The following is a 23,222-nucleotide window of genomic DNA, read 5'->3' as shown; positions in this document are numbered from 1 at the left end:
TGTCTGTTGTGGGGAGGGGAAGGGAGAGGAGTTTGTAAGCCACTCTGAGACTCCAAGTGAAGGGCGGGGTATAAATCCAATCTCTTCTTCTTCTTCTCCTCCTCCTTCTCCTCCTCCTTCTCCTCCTCCTCCTCCTCCTCTTCCTCCTCCTCCTCTTTTGTGACTCTGGTACCTGATTGATCAATAGAGCTTCTGATTCAATAGAGACTCATGATTAGTGCAGCATCAAAGTGTAGAATAAACTTGGACAACCCTAGTAGCCATATTTCTATGAAATGGCTGGAAAATCCCGGATGTTACAGAAATTTCAGATGAGAGGCATTTGAACAAAGTTACATGCTTCTGTCATTGTATGGGCATCGGAAGCATGTCATCAATCATCATATCAAATTTGGCAAACAATATTTCCTCTTGCCAGAGAAGACAGTAACTGGTTAATGACTGCAGACAAGTTCTGCTTAAGTAACCTGTTTATAGGGTACTTGTACCTGCCAAACTGGGAATTCTCCAGTTATCCAGCTTGCGTGCATGACTTGTTTCCTCCCCTGGTGTCATCTAGGTCTCTAGTTTTTGGCTGCTGTTAAAGCACTTTTGGAAGATTAGAGGTGCACTTTTTTTTTTGCTCATTGTGGCTGAACTTGGTAAAGACCAGCTCAGGACTTTGCAGGGGTTGGCAGTTCCAGCTTGACAGTGGGAAGATACTGTGCAGATAGCTACTACAGGTCCCCAGAGAGAACCTCCTTGTAATGCTTTTCCGTATCCTCTAGCTTCAACTGGCTGTTTTTTTCAAGGAAACTTTCTGCCTGGCAAAGGTTGACTTTGCTCAAGAGTAAATGACATTGATGGTGTTGCTGAGAGGGCCTGTGGGGGCGTTGCTGTGGTATTTATTCAGTAGTGTAGAGATTTCTGTATAGACAGAACATCACTTGTAAACTGTTGTATGAAGCAGCCCTTAATCTTCTTATGGATTTATTTATTTATTTATTTATTCAACTTATATCCCATCCTCCCCGCTGAGGCAGGCTCAGGGGAGCTTATGTAAAATACATAGACATATAAAATACAACACATAAAACATCTTAATTTATCATACAATTATAACAAACATAAAGTGCAAGATGTTAGAGCTAGAATAGACGGTAATAATAACATTATAAAATTGTATAGTGGTCACAGTAGGACGTGTTGGTTAAACAAAGGGAATGGTCAGAGTTGGAATTCAGCTTATCTTTTCTGATTTTGCTGGTGGGCACAGGCTGCTGATGGAACATCCAGGGAGAGGGCCTAACAGAGTGCAGTGGTTATGTGCGGCTCCTAATTAAAAGCCTGGTGAAAGAGCTCCATCTTGCAGGCCCTGCGGAACTGTCTTTGAGACTTCATGAACTTTGAGAAATGTAAAAATAATGAACAATAACTCTCAAGGTCACTGACAAACTTTTTTTTTAATTGTAGTTAGACTCTATGGATCAAGATTTCTTCTGGAAGTTTACTCATCGGAAAGCAAAGATTGGTACCCTGTATGCTATGATGACTGGAATGATGACTATGGGAAGACTGCCTGTGTAGACATGGGATATAATAAGTAAGTATAATCTGATAGCAAAAGTCATGTAATACCTTTTATTGGGACCAACCAAATACCTTAAAACACTGTAAACGTTTTGGAGTTATCTAGAACTTTTTTAAAAAAAAACTCTCTTAAAAAAGAAAGAATTTTATTGCTTTTAAATTTTTCAGAAAAGGGGGAGGGTATATAGAGGGATTAAGAATAGTGTTGAGTGATGATTAAATTAGTATGTTAATCTTTTGTTAGTAATATTACAATCTATGGCTTCTTCTGTATTTGGCCGATCTTTCTTCTTTATCTGTAAAATAATAAAGGTGTTAACTATATTAGTAATGTCCTTTCGGGTTATCGGTAATATTGTCCTTGCAATCACTTTGCAAAGTTTTTCAGGTGTTGGGGTATTTCCCTTAATTGTCCCTCAGATTATAGGGTACTCCTCCTACAGCTCCTCCTTCCTCCGGTTCCCTGTCTCCACTCTCGGAGCTGCTGTCCCCCTCGCTGCTAGATGTCTTTCATGTAGCAAGTTCTGCCTCTTCCTCTGAACTGGCGTGCCTCTTCAAAAAGTCTTGAGCTTTGAAAATGGAGTCTATCTTTTCCCTTTTTTCTTTAAACTTGAAAACAAGTCCTTCTGGAATCAACCATCTATAGTTGGTTTGATGATTTTGCAAGAATGTGGTCAGTCCTTTATACGCCTTCCTTTTCATACGGATTTCAAATGATACATCTTTTAAAATCCTTATGGTCTATTCTCCAATCTTCAAGGGCTTTGATGATGTCGCTTTTAATATTTGATCTCTGATGCATTGTTTGGTGAATTTAACAACCACTTCAGCAGGCAGATTATTTTTCTTTGTAAAGTTAGAGCAGGATCTGTAAACCAGATCCATCTCTTCACTTAACTTATCTGCTTCACTGCCCGTCAGTGGCGCCAAAGCATTCACCAATATGCTTCTGGGATCTTCCTTCTCAACCTCCTGGATTCCTTGAAATCGGAGAGTTAAATTTGATTTTTCCATCTGTAACATCAATAACTTGTTATCTTGTATTTCTTGGGTTTTTTCTATTTTCTTGACCTTCTTCTTGATTTTTTGTGTATCTTCCACTGACATCAGATATTTCTTTGCGATCTCCTCCATCTTCTTAGCTGTATCCGTCAATTGTGTCTGTTGACTACTGAGGACACTTTCCATACTAGATAATGTTTGACTGATTTTTTGCATTTGATCCAGCAGAGGGCGAAGCATCTCTCTTTCATGTTGAGTGGCAGCTAGCTCCAAAAGGCGGGGGCTAGGACTGGAAGTTCCCATCTGCTTCTTCACCTGCTTCTCCTTCTCCCTCTTTGGCCCCAACATCTTTACTTTTTGTTTACTTTTCAAAAGTTCGTGCCACACAGCTTGGGAATAAATCCCTCTTCTTCGCTTTAGGATATTCCCCAAAAGGTAACTTTTCTGTTTCAGTTTTTTACTCCTCCCCCTCTCTCACCCTTCTCCCATATGCTTACTCGGGGGGGGGGAGATATGCACTTAAGTTGTTTTTCAATCGTCAACTCACAGTTAGTAGCCAATGTCTTTTATATTCGCCTCATCGCTTCATCACTCCGAAGAGACCGGTGGCGTTGCTAAGTCCCGTCAGGGCACAACGCGGCACAACGCAGTGGGGCCTTTGGGGCATGGGGAAAGCCTCAATTTCCGACCATCAGGTCGAGAAAGAGGTGACTCCCCGGTGCGCCCCCTGGTCTGGAGCCTTTTCACTAAGACTCCTAGGGTCTCCACTTGTGCGGAGTCCCCCCCAACCATGCGTGGGCGTATCGCCTCCGGGAGCGTCTTGAGAGTGCGACCGCCATTCGCTCTGCCGTAGCCGGAAGTCGAGTTATCTAGAACTTTTAATCAGGCTGAAAGGTTTAAAAAACCCAAAATATAGTGATACTTTCATTAAAAACCTGGGTGCAGACGTTTGTACCTTTGTTGGACTTCCTTTGAAACCATTGTTCATAGCTAATGCTACTCCTAGGTCCACTTCTGTTCTTTGATTGTCACCTGGTGACTGAGGCTAGGAACATTATTTAACCACTTCTGCTTGGTCTACAAGGAGCATACCTTCCTTGACCGTAGGGATCTCGCTGTGGTTACTAATGACTTAGAGATGTTTGTACTAGACTACTGTAACACTTTGTCTTGAGATACTTTTGAAGAGTATTTGGAGACATAGCACATAGCTGCTAGACTGTTGATTAAAATAAAGAAGATTAAAATAAATAACAGTAATGTGGGCTGAGTATACCAAAGCAGTTTAAAGTTCTTGCATGTATAGTATCTTGACATATATTTTGGTGCAATTTCTTTTTCTTCCTTTTTTGGCCCCCCGAAGGGGATTTTTTATTGCTTTTCTATAAACTACAAAGAAAATAGGGAAGGGAATCTAATATCTACGGGAGAAAGGAAAGTTAACGACTAAAAACTCAAGTAGTGAAGATCATTACATAAGTTTATAAAATGATTAATCTAATCTATTAATGATACAATGAGCTTGAATGTTTAACTCTAGCCTATATTCCCCAAAACCCGATATCAATAAAGGCAATAAAAGCATCATAGATAAATATAGCTTATTAAAGGTTGAATTCAGAGTTCCTCAGCATCTCATTTCTTGGCATTTCTTTTCCTCAAATCATAGTCTCTTTTGGGGGCCACAGCCCCCAACTCTGAATCAGAGATCTCCTCCAACATTAAAGAAGAGTTTTCACAGATTTCTTTACTCTGGTCGTCATCTTTGTCGTCTTCTCTGGGCCTTCCCAGTTGCTGCTTCAAGAACTCATTTGCTTTCTTAACAGAGTCAATTCTTTCTTTTTTCTCATTTATTCTGAAGAGTAAGCCTTCGGGAACCAGCCATTTGTACTGTATGTTGTTTGTAAGAGCAATGCCAAGTCTTTGAATTTCTTCCTCTTCTTTCTAATTTCAAATGGAATGTCTTTTAGTGTCCGTATGGTATTACCGTTGATTTTCAGGGGTGTACCTGATGTTGTTTTCAAGATTTGATCCCTCACATCTCTTTTAGAGAATCTAACCACTATTTCTCCAGGCAGTTTATTTTTATTAATGTATTCCGAATATGATCTGTAGACCACATCCATTTCGCTTTGTAAATATTCTGTTTTCAAATCTGCCACTGGTGCAAGTAAATCGCCCAATACTTGTTTTAGATTCTCTCCTTTTGTCTCAGGAACACCTTGAAATCTCAGGATGAAGCTTGCTTTTTCCATTTGTAGTTGCAAAAGCTGAGATTCATCAGTAATTCTTCTCTTTTCCAACTTCTGTAAACATTTTTTCTCATTTTTAGATTTGCCATTAACTTCCTTCAGTGTTTCTCCTGTTTGCTCTGTTAATTTCTTAGTCTCATTCAGTTCCAGTTGTTGTGCAGCAAAATTCTGGTTCAAAGTGACCAATTGCTGATTGATGTTTGTCATCTGGTCCAACAGAGGGCGCAATGATTCAGCTAATAGCTGTGAAAGCTCATTGGTAGCTTCCAGTCTCGGGCTTCTGCTTCCTGAAGGAGGCTTAAGCTGTGATGGTTTCTCTTTCTCGCCTCTCCACCCCGCCATTTTTGAGGATTGTTTACTTTTAGAAAAGTTTGCCAGAGTCCCTATTTTTCACCAAAATGCTTTGCTTGCGCTTTGGTGTGTTTCTTAAATCAGTTCTATGGCTTTTACATCCAGTGCCCTCTTTTTAAAATGCTTTGTTTGGATTTCGCATCTGGGAGTTCCCCCCCTCGCTTAGATCAGAGGGGCTTTCTCGCCGAAGCTCAGTGTCCTGCTTTCAACTCAACTCACAGTTCATCGTTGGTCTCTAGACCCGCTTGAGGTACATGTAAATCATCCGATCTTCACACGCTTGTCCCAGTCAGCGACTCTTAAGCCATTTGGCCACACAGTGGTACCTTCGGGGCAGAGGGAAGCCTCAATTTCCCGGCATCGAGCCAGTTGAAGAGGCAATCCCTCAGAAGCCCCCTGGCTAGGAGCCCTATCACAAAGGGTTCCGGGGGGGTAGCGAACAGTCGCCCCCCTCCTAGCTACCGGCATTCAGATCGCGCCCCTGGGAGTTCACCAGGGTCGCATCTGCCATCGTGCCACCAAAACCTGGAAGTCTACGGTGCAATTTCGTGAAAAGATAAAACTGTTAATATTTCCCAGGGATCTTGCTGTTGTGTCTTCAACATGTATTGATGAAAACACTTTAAATTTCATGGCTGTTGAATAGTTCTAAGGTAACATAACATGTTTCTATTCTGTTCCCTGTTACTTTAGTATTTGCATTGATTTTGAATAAACTACTAATTGGCTTAGTGCTTATGTCACCAAAAGGTACTGAACCAGTGTATTGACTTGTTGCAGTGTAATTTTAGAAGATATCTCTTAATAATAACTTCCAGGTGGCAATATTTCCAATGTACCTTTATCATTCCAAATTCCTTGATAGCTACAGTAACAAACAAACCCAAGAGAAAATTGTGTAACAATGATATTTTAATATATTTTAAATGGTTTTGCAAAGTTGCATCTGTATGAAGATGGTATGTAAGTGTAAAGAATAAACTTTTGCTTTAAAAAGGCATGGGCCCTGACTGGATAGCCCAGGCAAGCCTGAACTTGTCAGATCTCAGAAGCTAAGCAGGGCTGACCCTGGCAAGTATTTGGATGAGTGACCTCTAGAGAATACCAGGGTTAAGAGGCAGAGGTAGGTTATCAAGCCACTTCTCTGAACATACTTCATGCCCCAGTAGGAGTCACCAGGGTCGCCATGACTTCCAGGCATAGGTATGCCCCCCCCACAAAATGCTAAAATAACAAAGGGAAGAAAGAAAAAGACATGAGACTCATACAGCTCTGATGCTAAAATGTTTAAATAGAGGTTCACAATTTATTTTTGGACTTAAGTTTCTAAAAGGGGTGTATATTTAAAACATCACTATTCCCAAACCATCTGTTTGGCCCACACAGTCATTATGTGACATACATTATTGCATGTTTGAAACTTAGTGTATCAGGTTGAATGGAAATTAGATTATTTTAGTGAAAATTCAGCCTTTGATAGGGGTTCCTGCAGGGTTGCCAACCTGCAGGTAGTGGCAGGAGATCTCCTGGTACTACAACAGATATCTAGGCAACAGTGATTAGTTCTCCTGGAGAAAATGGCTGCTTTGGAAGGTGGACTCTATGGCATTATACCCCATTGAAGTCCCTCTCCTAGTCAGACTCTCCATCCCCCAAATCTCCAGATATTTCCCAACTCCGAGCTGGCAACTGTAGGTTCCTGATATGGTCAGATCATTATAAATATCTGGGAAATGTAAATAGAATATGAAATACTCAAGCTTTGGTCTGCTGTACTAGAAAACAAAAGGTTTAGGACTGGGAACCAGAACAGTTTGGTCTACCCCTGTTTTGCAGCCTGTTGTACTGTACTGGCACACTGAATGATCTCAAAGCCACCTTCTATTAGTACAGCAATATGGGCATTGATACAAGCTGTTACATGAATTAGAACTGGGTCAATGAGGGTGGGGATTAAGATATCTGTTACACTCTAAAAGCTGCCGAGTTTTGAGAAAGGCTCAGTATAAACATTTAAATATGAAATATCAATGAATATATAATTGGGTTATATCACTGTAGCCAAAGAGGTGATGGCACCGGGCTGTTTCATCAGCATTGCAGTGCTCATAAAGAATTAACTAGGCATGATTTGCAGCTTTGTCAGGATATGCGGAATCATGCTTCATCCCAGTGGTGGTGGTGTTTTGGGGGTATTTTCCTGAAAGTTAACCACCATGATTGCAGCAACATTTTTAGCACTGGACTTGGGCTGTGACTACAGTAATGGTGGCAGAAGAAACAAAACTGGAAATCTATTACTGCAGGGGTTTTTAAGCTGTTGGGTGCTATTGTTCAGTAGTCAGAGTTGGTGGGATAGGGCCTGTATATAGAGGGTTTTTCCCTTGCTAAAGCTGACTTTTGTGATAGAATAGGAAATAACTGTTTTTGGCTGTTTTTGACGGAACTTGTTGGTTTCTTTTTTGCCTTTTACAGGGACACGTATTTCAGCAGCAAGGCAACAAAACTTACTTCTTCATTTACAACCTTTATGAGGCTGAATACAAGTGCTGATGATACAGACTTATACAAGAAACTGTATAACAGGTGGTACTTCTATACCTCTGCCTGTGGCTCTTGGAATCATTACTGGCATGCAAGTCAAATAAATGAATGTTAATGCTGTTTGATTAAAACAGCTATAAAATAGTTCTACATGTGCCTCTAAGGATATTTGGACCTTAATACAATCTGTAAACTCCAAACTTTTCCCCCTGCTAAGTCATGTTTTTGCACATGAAAGCAAATCACCCATAATTCTGGTACTGGTTACAAATGTCAATAGATCAGTGTATTCATTAAAGTACTTTGCTGTCACTTGGAGCTTTGATAAAACTGTCAAAATGTAGAGGATGCTTGCAAACGGTGTGAGCAGGCTTCATATCCATATATTGTTTAAGTCTTATTCAATCTCACTTTTGTATTGCAGCAAGCAGTGTTCATCAGGAAGTGTGGTCTCTTTAAGATGCATACGTAAGTGTTGATTTGTGCTGACTGACATATTCCAATAACTAAAAATATTTTTTGTGAGCCGATGAATGTACAAAACAGGTTATGGTGAAAATGAAAATTACCTTTAATAAGTAGTACAATAATCTGCTAAATGGAGAATGGTTCTTTCTGAAATTCTTTCTTTAGTTCAGTTAGAGAGAACAAGTTTGCTGTAGACCATGGAGCACTGGATATGGACCAAGGAGACCTTTGCCTTTCATTGGCAGGGCTTGATCAACCCATTGTCTCAAAGCTCAGTCTACTTAACCTAATTCACAGGGTGGTTCTAATTGAAGTTACATGACATAATTTTTTTTGATAACATATTTTTATTGAAAAATTGTGACAAAACCATGAACAATGCAAATAACTGATAGGTCCCTCATACATATACATCATCATTCTCTATAAAACAGAAGGTACACCCCATTAAGCAAAAAACAAGTTAGCATATAAAAAGCTTCAAGAACATACCAAAAATATGGACATATAAAATCCATCTAAAACTAATAGTGACTTAATGTCTAAATAGCTCAACTTTTAGTATATATAGTATTTTAAAGTTGTATTTATTCTCCATATGTAATTTGGAATGTTATCTGTTGTTAGCCGGCCTCGGCCGGGAGGGTGGGATAAAAGTTTAACAAATACATACATAAATAAATGGGTAAATAACAATATAAATACACTCTATAATTATTTGGCCACTTGCCCTTATGGTTGACCTGATTCGTCTCCATCCAATTAAGAAAAAAAAGCCACTTATCCCTTTGCAAAATAGCATTTGTGTCATAAGCTTGAGAGGTTCAAATATGAAATAGTCCCAAATTTTAATTATCCATTGCTGCAACATAGGTGGATCTTTGTCTTTCCATCTATAAGCCTTTGCTGCTGTCAAAAGAGTTATTATAAGATCTTTCTTACTTGTTATTGGCATCTTGTCGGACTATAAGTTTTAACAAGATCAATGTGGGATCAACTAGAATTTTATATCCCGTAATCAACTGAATTTGTGTTACTGTTTGCTTCCAAACGATTGAGATAAATTTGCATTGCTACCAGTTATGGTAATAGGCAGGGGTCTTTTTGTAGAAAAAGAGCTGCCGGAGCTCATTAGCATAACTCATTAGTATATGCCACACCCCCTGACATCACCGGAAGTGTGTCAGAAGGCCACACCCCCTGACATCACACTGGTATAATAAAGCAATGTCCTGTGTTCAGTTTGCAGCTTGTTCCTGCCCCCCTCCATCCCAGACTGGGGGCGGAGGTCTCTGCGGCGCAGTTTATTCAATCGCCGGCCAATTTGGGGCCTTCATTTCTTTCTCTCCAACCGCTCCACCGGGCAGCTTTCCCCCCTAGATAAAGAAAGCCGAGCGGCGGCGGGTCCGGCGCAAATAAGTTTGCAAAGCCGCCAAAGAGGCCTCTCCCCCTCCACCTTCCCGCCGTGCCTGGCAATTTCCCCGCCGGCCCCGCTCGGTCCTCTCTCCACCGAAGGCTTTTCAAACAGATGATTTCCCCCGCCCGCTCTCGCTCCCAGGTGTCTGACCAAGTCATATAGTATTGAAATAAATCAGGTACAGCTAGCCCACCTTTTTGTACCTGCCTGTGGAGAATAGAGAATCCCACACGAGGCTTTTTATATTGCCAGATAAACTTAATGACATTGTTCTGCCAGTCTCTTAGTAGAGAAGGTGGTATATGTATTGGAAGAGCTCTAAAGTAAAAAATGGATTTTGGTAAAGTAAAAGAATGACCTAATTTATGTTCAATATATACTAATATATGTTCTTGCCAGGATACTGGATGATAGTAATGAGACAGGAATAGGTGTAGAATGTGCCCATAGCATCTTCTGGTTTTGTTTATTTTGCTTAATTGTGTTTTCACAGAATGTGGCTTGTCAAGTAAAAACTCAAATCCTCGAAACAGAATTGTGGGTGGAAATTTGGCTGCACTTGGGGAGTGGCCATGGCAAGTCAGTCTTCATATCCAAGGAACCCATCTATGTGGTGGGTCCATTATCACTCCTGAATGGATTGTTACAGCAGCTCACTGTGTAGAAGGGTAAGTGCTGAACGATTGCTGCCAAGGGATCTTGCAAACTGTGCATTAATAGCATTTCATTAAAATGTGTAATTTGGAATGTGTGTGTATAATTCAGTTAACAGTGAAAGATATTTTAAAATTTCACAAGCTTATAAATGTGGCTGTCCAGTTTTTGCACAGAGATATGAATCATATGTACTGCTTCCTTTCCTTTAAACCTGCTAAAATAGCAAAGATGCTTGTGTGTGGAATGTTTGCACTGCTTGCTTTTTCCTCTTTCAGTCAAATGTTCTGAATGTATTTGCTGCCCTCCCTCCTCTGTAGAGGGTCCTGGCATGAGTGGAATCATTCATCAAAAGAATGCCAAAGCTTTGGCACTGGAAGATAATGCTTCAGTAACGTATGAAATACTGAAGTGGAAATACTGTTAGCTTTTGGTCTTTTTATCATTTTGTATTTTTGTAGGTCATATTCTCAGCCATTTTACTGGAGAGTTTATGCTGGAATTCTGTTGCAGCAGGAAATGCTTCGACCAAAGGGACACAGAGTAGCCAAAATAATCTCTCATCCGAACTATGATTCAGAGACTAAAAACAATGATGTTGCTCTTATGAAGTTGCAGTCTCCTCTAAAGTTTGATGGTATGCATTATATTTACCTTTTAAAAACACATATCCTGCCTTCTTGTTGGCAGGTAACAGGAGACTGTGCCATCTTGAAGGCAGGATAGTTTTTAAAACAAAATTATAACTACACTAAACCAGTATCAAACAATTATGACATAGGAGTGACTCTTACGGGGTTATGAATTCTAATAATTCAGTAGAAAATTGAGGACTGGGGCTTCTTTGCTGGTGTTGATTAATGCTGTCTAATGGCTGTAGCTGAGTTAGCAAAAGACTTATCACACTTTTTAAAAATGGTGCCAGTGTAATAAGCATATATTTTGTGGGATCTCCATTGGGCTGGATCATGTGGGAAAAGATTGAGAAAAAACGCTGAACATGTCTTTCCTGCTTTTCACTGCAGCTCTGCTGTACCCAAAAAATCCTTGGCTGGGGATTAGGGGACCCTGGTATAGAGAATGCCAACAAATAGCAAGAACTAGTTGAAATTGTCCTCCTTTCCCTCTTTGGTCGGTAGTGGAACAACCTTTCTGCCACTGAAAGGGGAAGAAAATGATTTCACCCTCCCTTCTTACTTCAGCCTTCTGTGCTGCAGTGAAATATGTTTATCGGAGTCTTCCAGCAGAGGGAAGTATTTGACACCCTAAGAAAGACAAATAACATACTAAAGCCACACTGTCTTTTGCCTTTTGTCTTGACTTGTCTACACAGTCCACTGATTTATAGGTTCAGTCAGTGAATTTAAGTGATTGATGGAAAACAAAGACTAGGATAATAGTGTTAGGGAAAATTACTTTGTGTGTGTACTCAGAATGAGTACTGCACAAGAAATGGTTGTTTGTATGCACTGCAAATAGCAATGACACAAAAGCCGGTCACTAACATACTTAAAGAGCAATCCCATGCAGGGTTAATTCTGCATCTCATTGAAATAATTTGTATTACACAACATGACTGTAGCCTAGGATTGCCTTGTTAATGTTATAGACAGATTTACACTAGACTAAATTTTAAAAGGGTTGGAATTACAGAGTAATATAACATTAGCTTGTTCCTTCAAATGTATAACGAAACTAACAACAGTGAGGCAGGTGGTAGCTAAACAGGAATATATTCTTAACTCTTGCATGTATCCCTATCTTTTTTTTTTAATCCCCAGAGGGATAGTTTTTATTATTTTTATGTAAGACTACAAAACTACAAAGAAAATATAAGGGAAGGGGACTACATCTAAGGATAAAGGATAGATAACCACACTGTACTAAAAACCCAAGAGGAGATCATATCCGTGTTAATCTAAGTGTTATTAATAAAAGTGTTAGTACAACAATATACTTGTAGAGTTCTTGTTTGTCTCGGCTTCAATGTTAGTATGTTAGTTGTTGTGAGAGAACTTTCTGAGCATCTTCTTGTTATTTGCTTCAAAAGGCAAATTTCAGAGTCCTTCTTCCTTTACTTCAGTTTTCTGTCTCTGAAATCATTGTGTCTGCACCCGTTTCTATGGCAGAGTCCTCATCCGTTCCAGAGGTAGCGGAGTCACTTGATTTCGATTCTTCCTCTTTGGATTCTTCTTCCGGTCCCAACTGACGTCTCAAAAATTCTTTGGCTTTATTTTTTCCCCAAAAAACAATTTATTAGGATATAATAAAAAAAGTTCAAACATATATCAAAACTTATATAATTATATATCCTTCCCTCCTCCCTTTCCCCCTCCTTCTCGGCTTCCCACAGTGCTCCAACCTCCAGCCCAATTCTTAAATTTTTTCCATACCTCCCATTCTCCTTGTTCACAATCACAGGTAACTTATCTTTCAGCAGTTATTCTTATACATTTATCTATTTTCTACTATCCTTTAATTTTCAATAGTTCTCAAAGCAAATTGTCCTTTACATCCCAGTATTTCTCCAAATAATCTTTAAAGTCTTTCCAGTCTGCAAAAAATTCTTCTGCTTCCAAGTTGTTAAGTTTCCTTGTCATTTTATCCATTTCAACCATAAAAAGTAGTTTTTTAATCCATTCCTCAAGTTCAGGGACCTTATCTTGTTTCCAACATTGAGCATATGTCATTCTGGCAGTTGTGATCATATACCACATATTGCCATATTGACTTCTTCCATTTTAAGTCCCAAAAGTAATATTTCCGGTTCTTTCTTAAACTTACATTTCACAATTTTTTCCATTTCTGCATGTATCTCAGCCCAAAACATTTTTGCTTTTTCACATGTCCACCACAAATGATAAAACAAGCCCTCCACATTTTTACACTTTCAACATTTGTTTGACATATTACTATTCATATTTGCAATATTTTTTGGTGTCATATACCATTTATACATCATCTTATAACAATTTCTTTTAAATTATCACACGTTGATATTTTCATTGCATTCTTCCATAAATATTCCCAAGATGACATCAATATTTCTTTATTCATGTTAACCACCCATTTTATAATCTGCTCTTTAACTATCTCATCCTCTGTATACCATAAAAAATTCTTTGGCTTTAAAAATGGAGTCAATCTTTTCTCTTTTGTTGTTGATTTTAAAGATGACACCCTCTGGGATCACCCACCTGTATGAAATTCCATTGGTTTGAAGAAAAGAAATTAAGTCCTTATAGCTTTTCCTCTTTGGCGAATTTCAAATGGGATGTCTTTTAAAGTTTTAATGTTTGTATTCCCCAGTTTCAGTGGAGTTGCGGAAGTCGCTTTTAAAATAGCATGTCTGGTCTGTCTTCTTGAGAATCTGACCACAATTTCTTCAGGCAGGCTTTTTAAAAAATATATAATTGGAGTATGCCCTGTAAGCAGTCTCCATCTCTTTTACTACTTCATCTGCTGTTGAGCCTATTGCTGGGGCGATGATCTGACTGAGCAACTTCCTCAGATCCTCCTTTTCCGATTCAGGAACTCCCTGGAATCTGAGAATCATATTGGCTTTTTCCATTTGTAGCTGTAACAAAAGGTTCTCTTGGAAGTTTTGTTTTGCTTCAACTTCCCCCATTCTTTTCTTCATTTTCTTAATTCTCTCAGTCGTATGCTCCACCTTCTTCACCATTTCTGCCAGTTGGAGCTGCTGGGATGTGAAGTTTTGATTCAGGGAAGTCAGTTGCTGGTTAATATCATCGAGTTGCTCCATCACCGGCTTGAGCATATCCGCTAACATTTTCATGACGTCTGCTCCCTCTTCTGGTTTTGGACTCTGACTACCTGCCGGTTTTGTTCTAAACTTTCTTTGTGAGGCCATTTTATACGATTGTTTACAATTCCAAACCACTTCTCATGAACTCGAAAAATTGTCACTTCAATGTCAGCACTCAAGTAAGTATCTCAAAACAAAATCGCTGCTTGTTCCCCCCCCTGCCCCTTTGTTATGCTTATCTGTCCATTCACATAAGAGGCGTCCCTCTTTGCGCTCCACTTTTCCCATGAGGGGGGTAATTCACTTTTAAAATATTCTGTTTATTTTGAACTCACATCCATTGTCGGTAATTTCTCTGACCTCGCTCACAGTAATCAATATTCCACTCAATCTCCAGCACTTGTCCCAGTCAAATCAGCTTGTGCCCCGAGGGCCACACAGCAGCAGAACCGTCAGGGCGGAGGGAAGCCTCAATTCTCCTGCACTAAGCCGTCGAAGAGGCTGCCCTTCAAAAGCCCTCTGGCCTGGAGCCTATTGCAAAGGCTCCATGTGAGTGCTACTTGAGGTAGCACCCCTCCATACCGCTGGTGTGTGGGCCGCTCCCCCAAGGTCCGGGGAGAGCGACTGCCATCACTGATCCACAAACCGGAAGTCGCATGTATCCCTATCCTGTGTGCAATCACTTGGGTCAGTCACAATAGCTGTACAATTTGCAAAGCACCAGAAACTGTAAATGCGATTTCTAAGAATACTACTAATGTATGCAAAGTAACTTTATACCCCACCTTGAACTGGCCTTGGCTGGGAGGGCTGGGTATAAATCTGATAATAAATAAATACAAACTTTTGTTACTTATATAAGCTCAAGAGCATCCACCATAAGCCAATGGTGGTTGGTGGAAATATTGTGGAAAGAGATCTGTCAAGACTGTAACCCCCCCCCCCCCAACTTGCAACAGAAGAGATATTTTTCTATCTCCTGACTCCTTTTCCTCCTAGTCTGAACTATTTTAAACCCTCTGAACCAAACAAACAGATATCAAAATAGAACAAAGTTTGAGTCCAGTGGCACTTTTAAGACCAACAAAATTTTATTCAATTGAATTTAAAGGTGAGACTTCGTTCTACTGCTTCAGACCAATACAGCTACCCACCTGGAGCTATCAAAATATACAGCTAATATAAAAGTATTATTTCCTTTGGGTTGTTATAACAACAAAAATGAATTAGGCTTGGTTAATAAATCCATATCCCTACTTATGAATTACAATTGGTAATGTAAAAGTAATGGCTGCTTCCTTTTGAGCAAGCTAGCTGAGCCTTCTATGTTAACATAAATTTCATTCACTAAACAACCCCCATGGCTTTTTTCATAACTCAGAGGTAGGCAATACTGTCCTTTTTAAACAGTAAAGCATCTTGTTCACCCTAAACTTAGTTATATGTGGAATGAGTGTGCATGTGTAAATACAGCTTATTACTTTGAACTAATGCCCACAAATCTGACACGATTTAACAGGGTACTGCAACTTCCGATTAAAAACTGTGCAGTTTTCATATAATAGAATCAAAATCTAGACACAGTAGATAGCATCAACAAAACACACCATAGCATGGGACAAGAACAGTAGCTTTTTAAAAAAAACCCAACATAACAATTAGATTTTAACAACAATAAAACCATAAAAACAAGTTACTGTTAAATGGTCTTGAAGGAAGGATTTACTGAGCTCCTTTTTCTGAAAAGCCATAGTAATTGCACAGCTTCTGAAGAGGGACCCTACAAAGCATTAGAGGTTGCTATTGGAAGGCAGCTTTGTCCCTCCCCTATGTGGAAGTATTTTTCACTTCTTCGCCATTAATGTGATAGCATCACATCTGTTCCATAAATATATCTACTGTAAGCGGAACACATTTGTTTAACACATTTCCCTAAGCCTAATCCACATAAAATAATTTTCTGAGCTCTCTGCAGTGCAGTGTTCTCCTTCCTTTCCTCCTCCTTGTATGTAGTTAGGCAAAAAAATGTACAAGTATAGTCTAGGGTTACCAGTTGCCCGGGGGGGGGGATTTCCTTTCTAGGGTTAGTTGGTCACATCTGCATTTCTGCCCAAGATGCATAACTGGTGATAAGTGTGAACTTCCTGTCTAACTCTGTTCCAAAAGAGTTACTGCTAAAGAATGTGTTCTTGTTTCACAGAAGCTATTGAGCCGGTTTGTTTGCCCAACCCAGGAATGATATTTCAGCCTGCAGAACGCTGTTGGATATCTGGATGGGGAGCACAACGCCAAGGAGGTAAAACTGATTGCCCTTTAAACCACTGTTTTGCTTTAACTATGCATTAGTTAAATCAAGCACTTCTGTGTATATTGGGCCCCCAATGGGGCATATTGCACAGTTTTAGTAGAGTTAAAATAGTTGACTTTGCTGCAGTGAATAAGTTGATGTGGTCCAGTAGTTGACATACTGGAACAAGGTGATCTTTAGCTAGTTACTCCGCCCCCCAAAGCTTCATTGCTTACCAGCAAAAAATGAGGACATAAACACTGAGAATTTTGAAGCACTATGTATGCTTTAGGCCTGTGAAAGAGTGGCAAGGTACAAATATTTTAAATACCTTTTCTTTAAAAATAATCATAGTTCCACTTATTTGTCAGTCAAATGTTTTAACTACTTAAAAGAGCAAGCCATAAAATAATAGAACTAATACTAAACACAAAGTATTCGTAACACCTAAATGAGCCGCTTTGGCGGGAGGGCGGGTTAAAAGTTTAATCAATAAATACATAAATAAATTCCATGAATTCCTTTCCAAATTGTTGGGCAGGGCACTAAAACAAGCTGAATGGTACTACATTGATTGCAATCATAGTAAAATCTTCATTTAAGTGTGTGAGACTTTGGAAGACATTTGTTTCAAAACTATTCAGACTGGGAGAGAGTGACGGTATGGGTCAGAACTATGCAGGGCTATTTTTGGGCAGGAACGCACAGGAAGGGAGTTCCGGCTGGCTCCTGAGTTGGCCACGCCCAGCAGGAGTTCATTAGCATAACAGGCCACACCCAACAGCAGAAACTCATTGGAATTGGCTACATTAGGGGTGTGTGGCCTAACATGCAAAGGAGTTCCTGCTACAAAAAAACCCCTGGGTTTTGACAACTAACAAGGTAAACAGAATAAGAAGCAAAAGGTGGGTGTGGCTGGATGACCAAACTTCTGGTAACATGGGGGTATGGCCTGATATGCTAATGAGCTGCACAATCAGGGGTGTGGCCTAATATGCTAATGAGTTCCTGCTGTTGGGTATGGCTTATTATGCTAATGAGTCCCTGCTGGGCTTTTTCTACAAAAAAAGCCCTGGATCTATGTATTGCACCTGCCAAAGGCAGTACCACAGGGATCTCTTATATCACTCTTCTACAAATTGAATGGACATTATTTGAAACCACAGGGATCTAAAAAATAATGTGCAGAATTCTTTTAAACGATGCAGAACTTTGCACAAGGTGCTGCATTTAATGCAATTCAATTTCAAATGCATTTTTCCAGTTCAATTGCATATGTGTGTAGACACTGTAAATGAGCGCATTAGCAATTGAGATTTGAATGTAAAGTATTACATCATCCTTGTTTTTTTAAATTTTAGGGAATACCTCAAAGGAACTCTATGCTGCAATTGTACCTCTGATAGAATCCTCTAGATGTAATACCAGACATGTTTATAACGGACATGTTCTATCTACTATGATTTGTGCTGGATATCTAGAAGGAAAAGTGGATTCTTGTCAGGTAGTATTTTTATTTTAGCTGTTGAATTGTGTACTTATGAAACACACAAGTGATAATCATTAACTGGAAAAAGTCATATGAGTGACATGTAACTATACCCCCTGATGAAATTCTCTTCCAAGTGCTGAGTAACTTTTCTCAGGCTTCCTGCCTGTTGAAGTTAAGTCTTTAAAGCTGTACAGAAAAGCTATTGGAAACCTCTGAATAATTATCAAAGGCCTGTTGAAAGGTGCTCTTGCAGTATTTTCCAAAAATTAGTACTGATATTCCTTGGGTATCTTCTGGCAGTGTGTCCTTCAGTACTGGCACCACCACTGAGAGCCCTACTTCATGCCCTAACAGATGCTACATAGCACAAAGGTGGAATATTAAGCAGCTTCTCCTTACCTAAGCTTTGAGTTGGGCAGTGCACACAGTGAGAAAGACCTAGGTGCAGAGGACCAATATTATTTAGAGATCTAGATGCAAAAAAGTGCATGGGGTAAAAGAAGTTGACAGGTAAACAATTAAATGCAGTTAAAAGGAAATACACTCTCTCTCTCTCTCACTCCTAAATGGAGCATTAGTAGCTTGGGGATTAACACCTGCTCTTCTGCTGATGGTAAAGCCATGTCACTGGAGGTATTATAGGGTTTGGTACATGTCTAGATTGGAGCTGCGGTGGCTCAAGTGGTTAAGACACTGAACTGCAGGCTGTGAAAGGCCAGTAGTTCAGCAGTTCGAGACCCGGGTGCCGCATGATGGAGTGAGCGCCCATCTCTAGTTCCAGCTCCTGCCAACCTAGCAGTTCGAAAGCAAGAAATTGCAAGTAGATACCAAAGCGCTGGTAGACTTTTTGGTGGGAAGGTAACAGCGTTCAGTGCGCCTTGGTGTTTAGTCATGCCGGCCACATGACCACGGAAATGTCTTCGGACAGCTCTGGCTCTTTGGCTTTGAAACGGAGATGAGCACTGCAACCCTAGAGTCTGATTCAACTGGCTTTCGAGCAAGGGAACCTTTACCTTTACTTTACATGTCTAGAAGACTTTAGGTGAATGACTTAAGCAGCTTTTGAACTGACCTCCCAGCACAAGGTGAGAAGAAGCATGTGAGTCGGAGTGTGCATCTGCACTGTGTGCCTGCCCTGCTGTTGAGTGGAGGTAGGGGGCTGTGGCGGTGGAGCGAAGAACAACTTGGGAGGGATGCTGCCTCTCCCCAGGCTTTCAGGACTTCGGCTACAGAGCATCTATGCCCCTGGGGGACTTGCATAAGAAATGGGAAAGGGGATGGAAAGGGAAAACACTCTGCACTCATCCGTTAATGTTTTATTGCCTCCACTGCTATACAAGTGGTTATGTTCTACTTCCTGCCCCCCAAAAGGAGCCTTGTTTTGTGTGTCTTGCAGTAGTGAACAGTTTCTGGATCCTTGTTCCTCAAAAGGCTGTATCTGATTATTTAGATTGTATAAAACAAGAGTCTTGTGGAACCTTAAAGGCAAAAATGTACTGTGGTGCATATTTTGTGCACCAAAACCTACTTTGTCAGTTGCTCTGACTCATTAAACCCTTTTTGTTGGGTCCTTAGAGTATGAGATATACAGTGCCGACCCAGATGACCTCCAACGGGCATTACAAGCTGTGGCTGGTTGGCTCAGACTGAGTCGGCTGAAACTAAACCTGGCGAAGACAGAGGTCCTGGGCCTAGGTCAGGCCAGTTTGGGGTTGGGACTCCCTCTCCCAACCTTCGATGGGGCTCCTTTGGTGCCAGCGTCGGGGGTTAGGAGTTTGGTCTGCAGCTGCCCAAAAGGGGACCGAATGGCCCTTTTGGGGGGGTGCATTACGTTTGGACGAACCGAATGCACATCCCTAGTTCCTAGATCACGCAGGGAACCCAGGCATGTCTACCTGCCTGCTGTTGCCTTCCCTTCTCCAGCCAGCCCACTTCTCCAGCCATCCCGCTTTTGCAGAGAAACTCAGGGAAGTGGGGGGGGGGAAAGGGAAAGAAAGGCATTCTAAACATACCTGGGTTCCCTGTGGGGCACCTGGAGAAGATCAGGCAGGGAACCCAGGCATGCTTGCATGCCTGCCCTTTGTCAGAGGATGTGGCATATGCAAATAAATTATGCAAATGAGCTCCTCCACCTTTTTTTCTATGAAATGACCCCTGGCTAGTAGAAACCTCTCAATCTGCAGGTCTTGCTAACTGGTAGGTGTGTCCTTTGACCCAATGTTAGGGCCATCTTCTGCAGCTGTAGCCTGCCCGCTTTCTTTGAGAAGTGGATTTTGTTTAACTATCTTTGTTATAACTACAATTGAAAGATTTGTCTGATGTCAGTTGCTATTTCTTTAAAATTGAGTGAAAAGGTCACAATAAGCTTAATTTTTTGTGTTTTTATTTTAGGGCGACAGTGGTGGTCCGCTGGTAACTGAGAAACATGCCCTCTGGTGGTTAGTAGGTGACACAAGTTGGGGAACAGGCTGTGCTAGTGTAAATAAACCTGGAGTGTATGGTAATATGACTCAGTTCACAGACTGGATTTACAGAAATATGCAGGTAACTTTTTGATGTGAAATATATTTTGATAGCAGTTTCTGAAGTTGAGGTTGCTTGGTCATTGATAATTGTCAAAGATAATATTTGCTGCAGTGTTTGGAAAATGCTCATTGGGGTTTTTGTCAAGAGGTACCTTGAAGGAGGGACCTTGCTGCTTTGGTGTATGTTATCTAAGCTACTCTAGGTAACAGAGGATGCAGGGTTTACAGACCCATGGCAACTTAGCTGGGAGTTGGGTTGGTGGTCTTGCCTCACAGCTTGTATTCCTTAATCCGTGCTGGGGGCTCACTTCTCTTGGATATTCTGAAGTAAGATGGAAGCCCAGGAACTGTGACAGAATATGCAGTTTCCTGTGGGTGGGGATATCTTGGCCCATCTGACATCCCACCTCTTTTATCATCTTCCTATCAGTGGCTGGTAGAATTCAGGCATCATGTTAACATCAAAAGGGCATCCCAACCTTGCTGCATCAAAGAAAGCTGGGAAAGGCCAGGGGACCTGAACACTTGTCAGAGCTCTCTGGTGTTCCCAGTGGTGCTTGTTCATCTTTCCCTTATCCTCTTGCTCAAATTGCTTCATCCATTTTTCATTTATGTTTGTGTGCAGGGAAGAGAGTGATTTCTTAAGATATATTCAGATTTCTAAGTACTGGCACAACCTCTTTGATATTTTTCCCCTGGAGAAGTTAATACGTGGTGACTGCAGAAGTGATATTGTGGGGGTGATGCAGGGAAAGGGAGTGAAGAGGCTTTTGGAAGGGAGCAAAATAAGTTCTGCCTTCTGGTTGGGGGGGGGGGGAGGAAGGAAGCCAGTTTATGAGGTGCACTGCCACTTTCTTTCCACCCCAGAATCCAGTTTGTATTCTTTCATTACTCTTGCTTCTGTAGGCTTGATGAAGATTAATGTGATTTACTGGATCAGGCTACTATTTGAGGCTGATTATATGATCAAAATGACAGACTTGGGTGTTTTGAAACAGTTCCTATGTGGATAAAGAATTACAAAGTATTTCACTTCTTTGTTGCTGCTGCAACCTTTGCTTAATGACAGGTCACCCAGTAGTTTATAGTTCCATAAATCTAATGACATTCCTGCATTTCACACAGTTAAGTATTTAGGGGAAGAAAGAGAAACGGAGCCAAGATCTCCTGACCTTGACAAAGTGTGTGGATGCTATTTGCTTCTGGTCTGATCCTGCCCTGAATGTTAAAAATGTTCAGATGGCTTCAGTAGTTCATATAAGTGGTCTCTCTGATATCATCCTTATTTCTCTTGGATAGGTGGTGCTGAAACTGTTTTCTTGTTTTCCTAACAGGCAAACAGATGATGGTGGTGTTCTCTCCTGCATCCCTTCCATGGAATGAACGATTTTTTCCATTAGTGGTGGATGTTCTTGATCTCTGTAATTGACTTTAATAAGTGTCTTTTTAAAAAGAATTCTAGGTCCTCAACACTTCAGATGGAATATAACCTGAATGTTTGCAAACTGGTAGCATTTGCACTGACATCCAGCTTAATAAAGGTTTCATGGAAACCTCTCTTCTTAATGCAGTGCCTCAGATGGCTAACAAACTTTTAATCAAACTAATTATTGAACTTTCTTTCATTTCTGAGAATTGCCAGCCAGGTTTTTTTTAAAAAAAATCTAAGTTATAATAATCACATTTGTAAATTGCCATTTTCTATTACTGTATTAGAATACAAGATTGCTTGTTTTCATGATGTTATTTAATGTTTTGTATATCCATAATATAAGTGTCTGGGCTGCTGGCTAGTCCAGGATTTCAGGGGTGGTGGAAAAACCACATGTGAATGCATGGACATGACGTGTGAGGATTCTTCTCCAAAGTACTACTAAGAGAAGGAAAATTCATCATATGTATTCAAATATCTAAAATTCCTCACTCACGTTACAGGTGTAATGTTGATTCTGAGATCAAATATATATTCAGTTTGAATGGGACTTCCCCTTCTGTGATGTTTTTAAAATCAAAATTAGAGTGTGGCTCACAAAATGAGAAAGACCATGAACTTTGTTTTGTGATGTTGTTGAACAGAGTATTCCAGAATTGTGTTGTATCTGCATAAGTAAGTTACTAGCATTCAAAAGGCTGGAATAACAGTTGTCTGGCTTGTATTCGATGCATCTTCAGGCAAAGGAAGCAGCAAATAATGAAGAATTCCTGGCTTCACCAACTGTGCTGTGGAAAGTAATACCCATTTAATCATGTAACTACCTCATTTTATAAGACTCTGATAATTGTGTTGAGCAGAAAAAATTCTTAATCTTGTTTTTAAACTGATATATTAATATATGAGGTTTTTAAAATGAAGGCAGAAATAAATTTGTCACTACAGACCTAGAAAATCTGAATACTACAATAGCAACAAATCTGTTTTGCTTTGAATGTAATGGACTGAAACAACAGACAGTGCTGCTACTGGAATGTACTGTAATGTTCATTGTGGGGAGAGTTCTGCTTCAGATTTGCAGATAAAATGTGTATGTTCAAGTGCCATTTAAATGATGACTTAATTTTAAAGTAGACATAGTAATAAAATTGGATAACCTATATAAATTATGCATAATTGTTAGATAGGTTTTTCTACCATTTTTTAAAAAATTGTGTCTGCTACAGAATTTGAAACACAACATGTATCTTGCATACAAATAAACTTTTGCTAATTTTTTAATTTCTGGTTGATTTATATTCTTGAACACTGCTTGTTAAGAATTTTGCAATTGTGCAGAATTTGCAATTGCTGTGCACATTTTTTCCCACCAAAATAAAGGCCAAGAATCAAGGTTTCTTCCATACACAATCATACTGCAGTCTATTCATAGATGGAAACTGACCTGGAGTCACAATTGCTTT

At 40.1% G+C, this 23,222-nt stretch overlaps 1 protein-coding gene across 1 annotated transcript in view; it reads left to right on the top strand.

Annotated features, from left to right (window-relative positions):
- Positions 1-22,890, top strand: part of TMPRSS2 (transmembrane protease, serine 2) — a 59,659-nt gene extending 36,769 nt beyond the window's left edge. Inside the window, exons 6-14 of the mRNA XM_015413767.1 lie at positions 1,453-1,582; positions 7,650-7,760; positions 8,143-8,186; positions 10,097-10,271; positions 10,719-10,894; positions 16,224-16,319; positions 17,672-17,814; positions 20,194-20,346; positions 21,662-22,890. Of these exons, the coding sequence (XP_015269253.1) occupies positions 1,453-1,582; positions 7,650-7,760; positions 8,143-8,186; positions 10,097-10,271; positions 10,719-10,894; positions 16,224-16,319; positions 17,672-17,814; positions 20,194-20,346; positions 21,662-21,673 (1,040 nt within the window). The 3' untranslated portion in view covers positions 21,674-22,890. The remainder of the gene's footprint in view (positions 1-1,452; positions 1,583-7,649; positions 7,761-8,142; positions 8,187-10,096; positions 10,272-10,718; positions 10,895-16,223; positions 16,320-17,671; positions 17,815-20,193; positions 20,347-21,661) is intronic.
- The last annotated feature ends 332 nt before the right edge of the window (positions 22,891-23,222 follow it).

This window comes from Gekko japonicus, unplaced genomic scaffold (assembly GCF_001447785.1).
Source record: "Gekko japonicus isolate JY-2015 unplaced genomic scaffold, Gekko_japonicus_V1.1 scaffold803, whole genome shotgun sequence".
Classification (NCBI taxonomy): domain Eukaryota; kingdom Metazoa; phylum Chordata; class Lepidosauria; order Squamata; family Gekkonidae; genus Gekko; species Gekko japonicus.
This window is presented reverse-complemented; position numbering and strand designations above follow the sequence as displayed.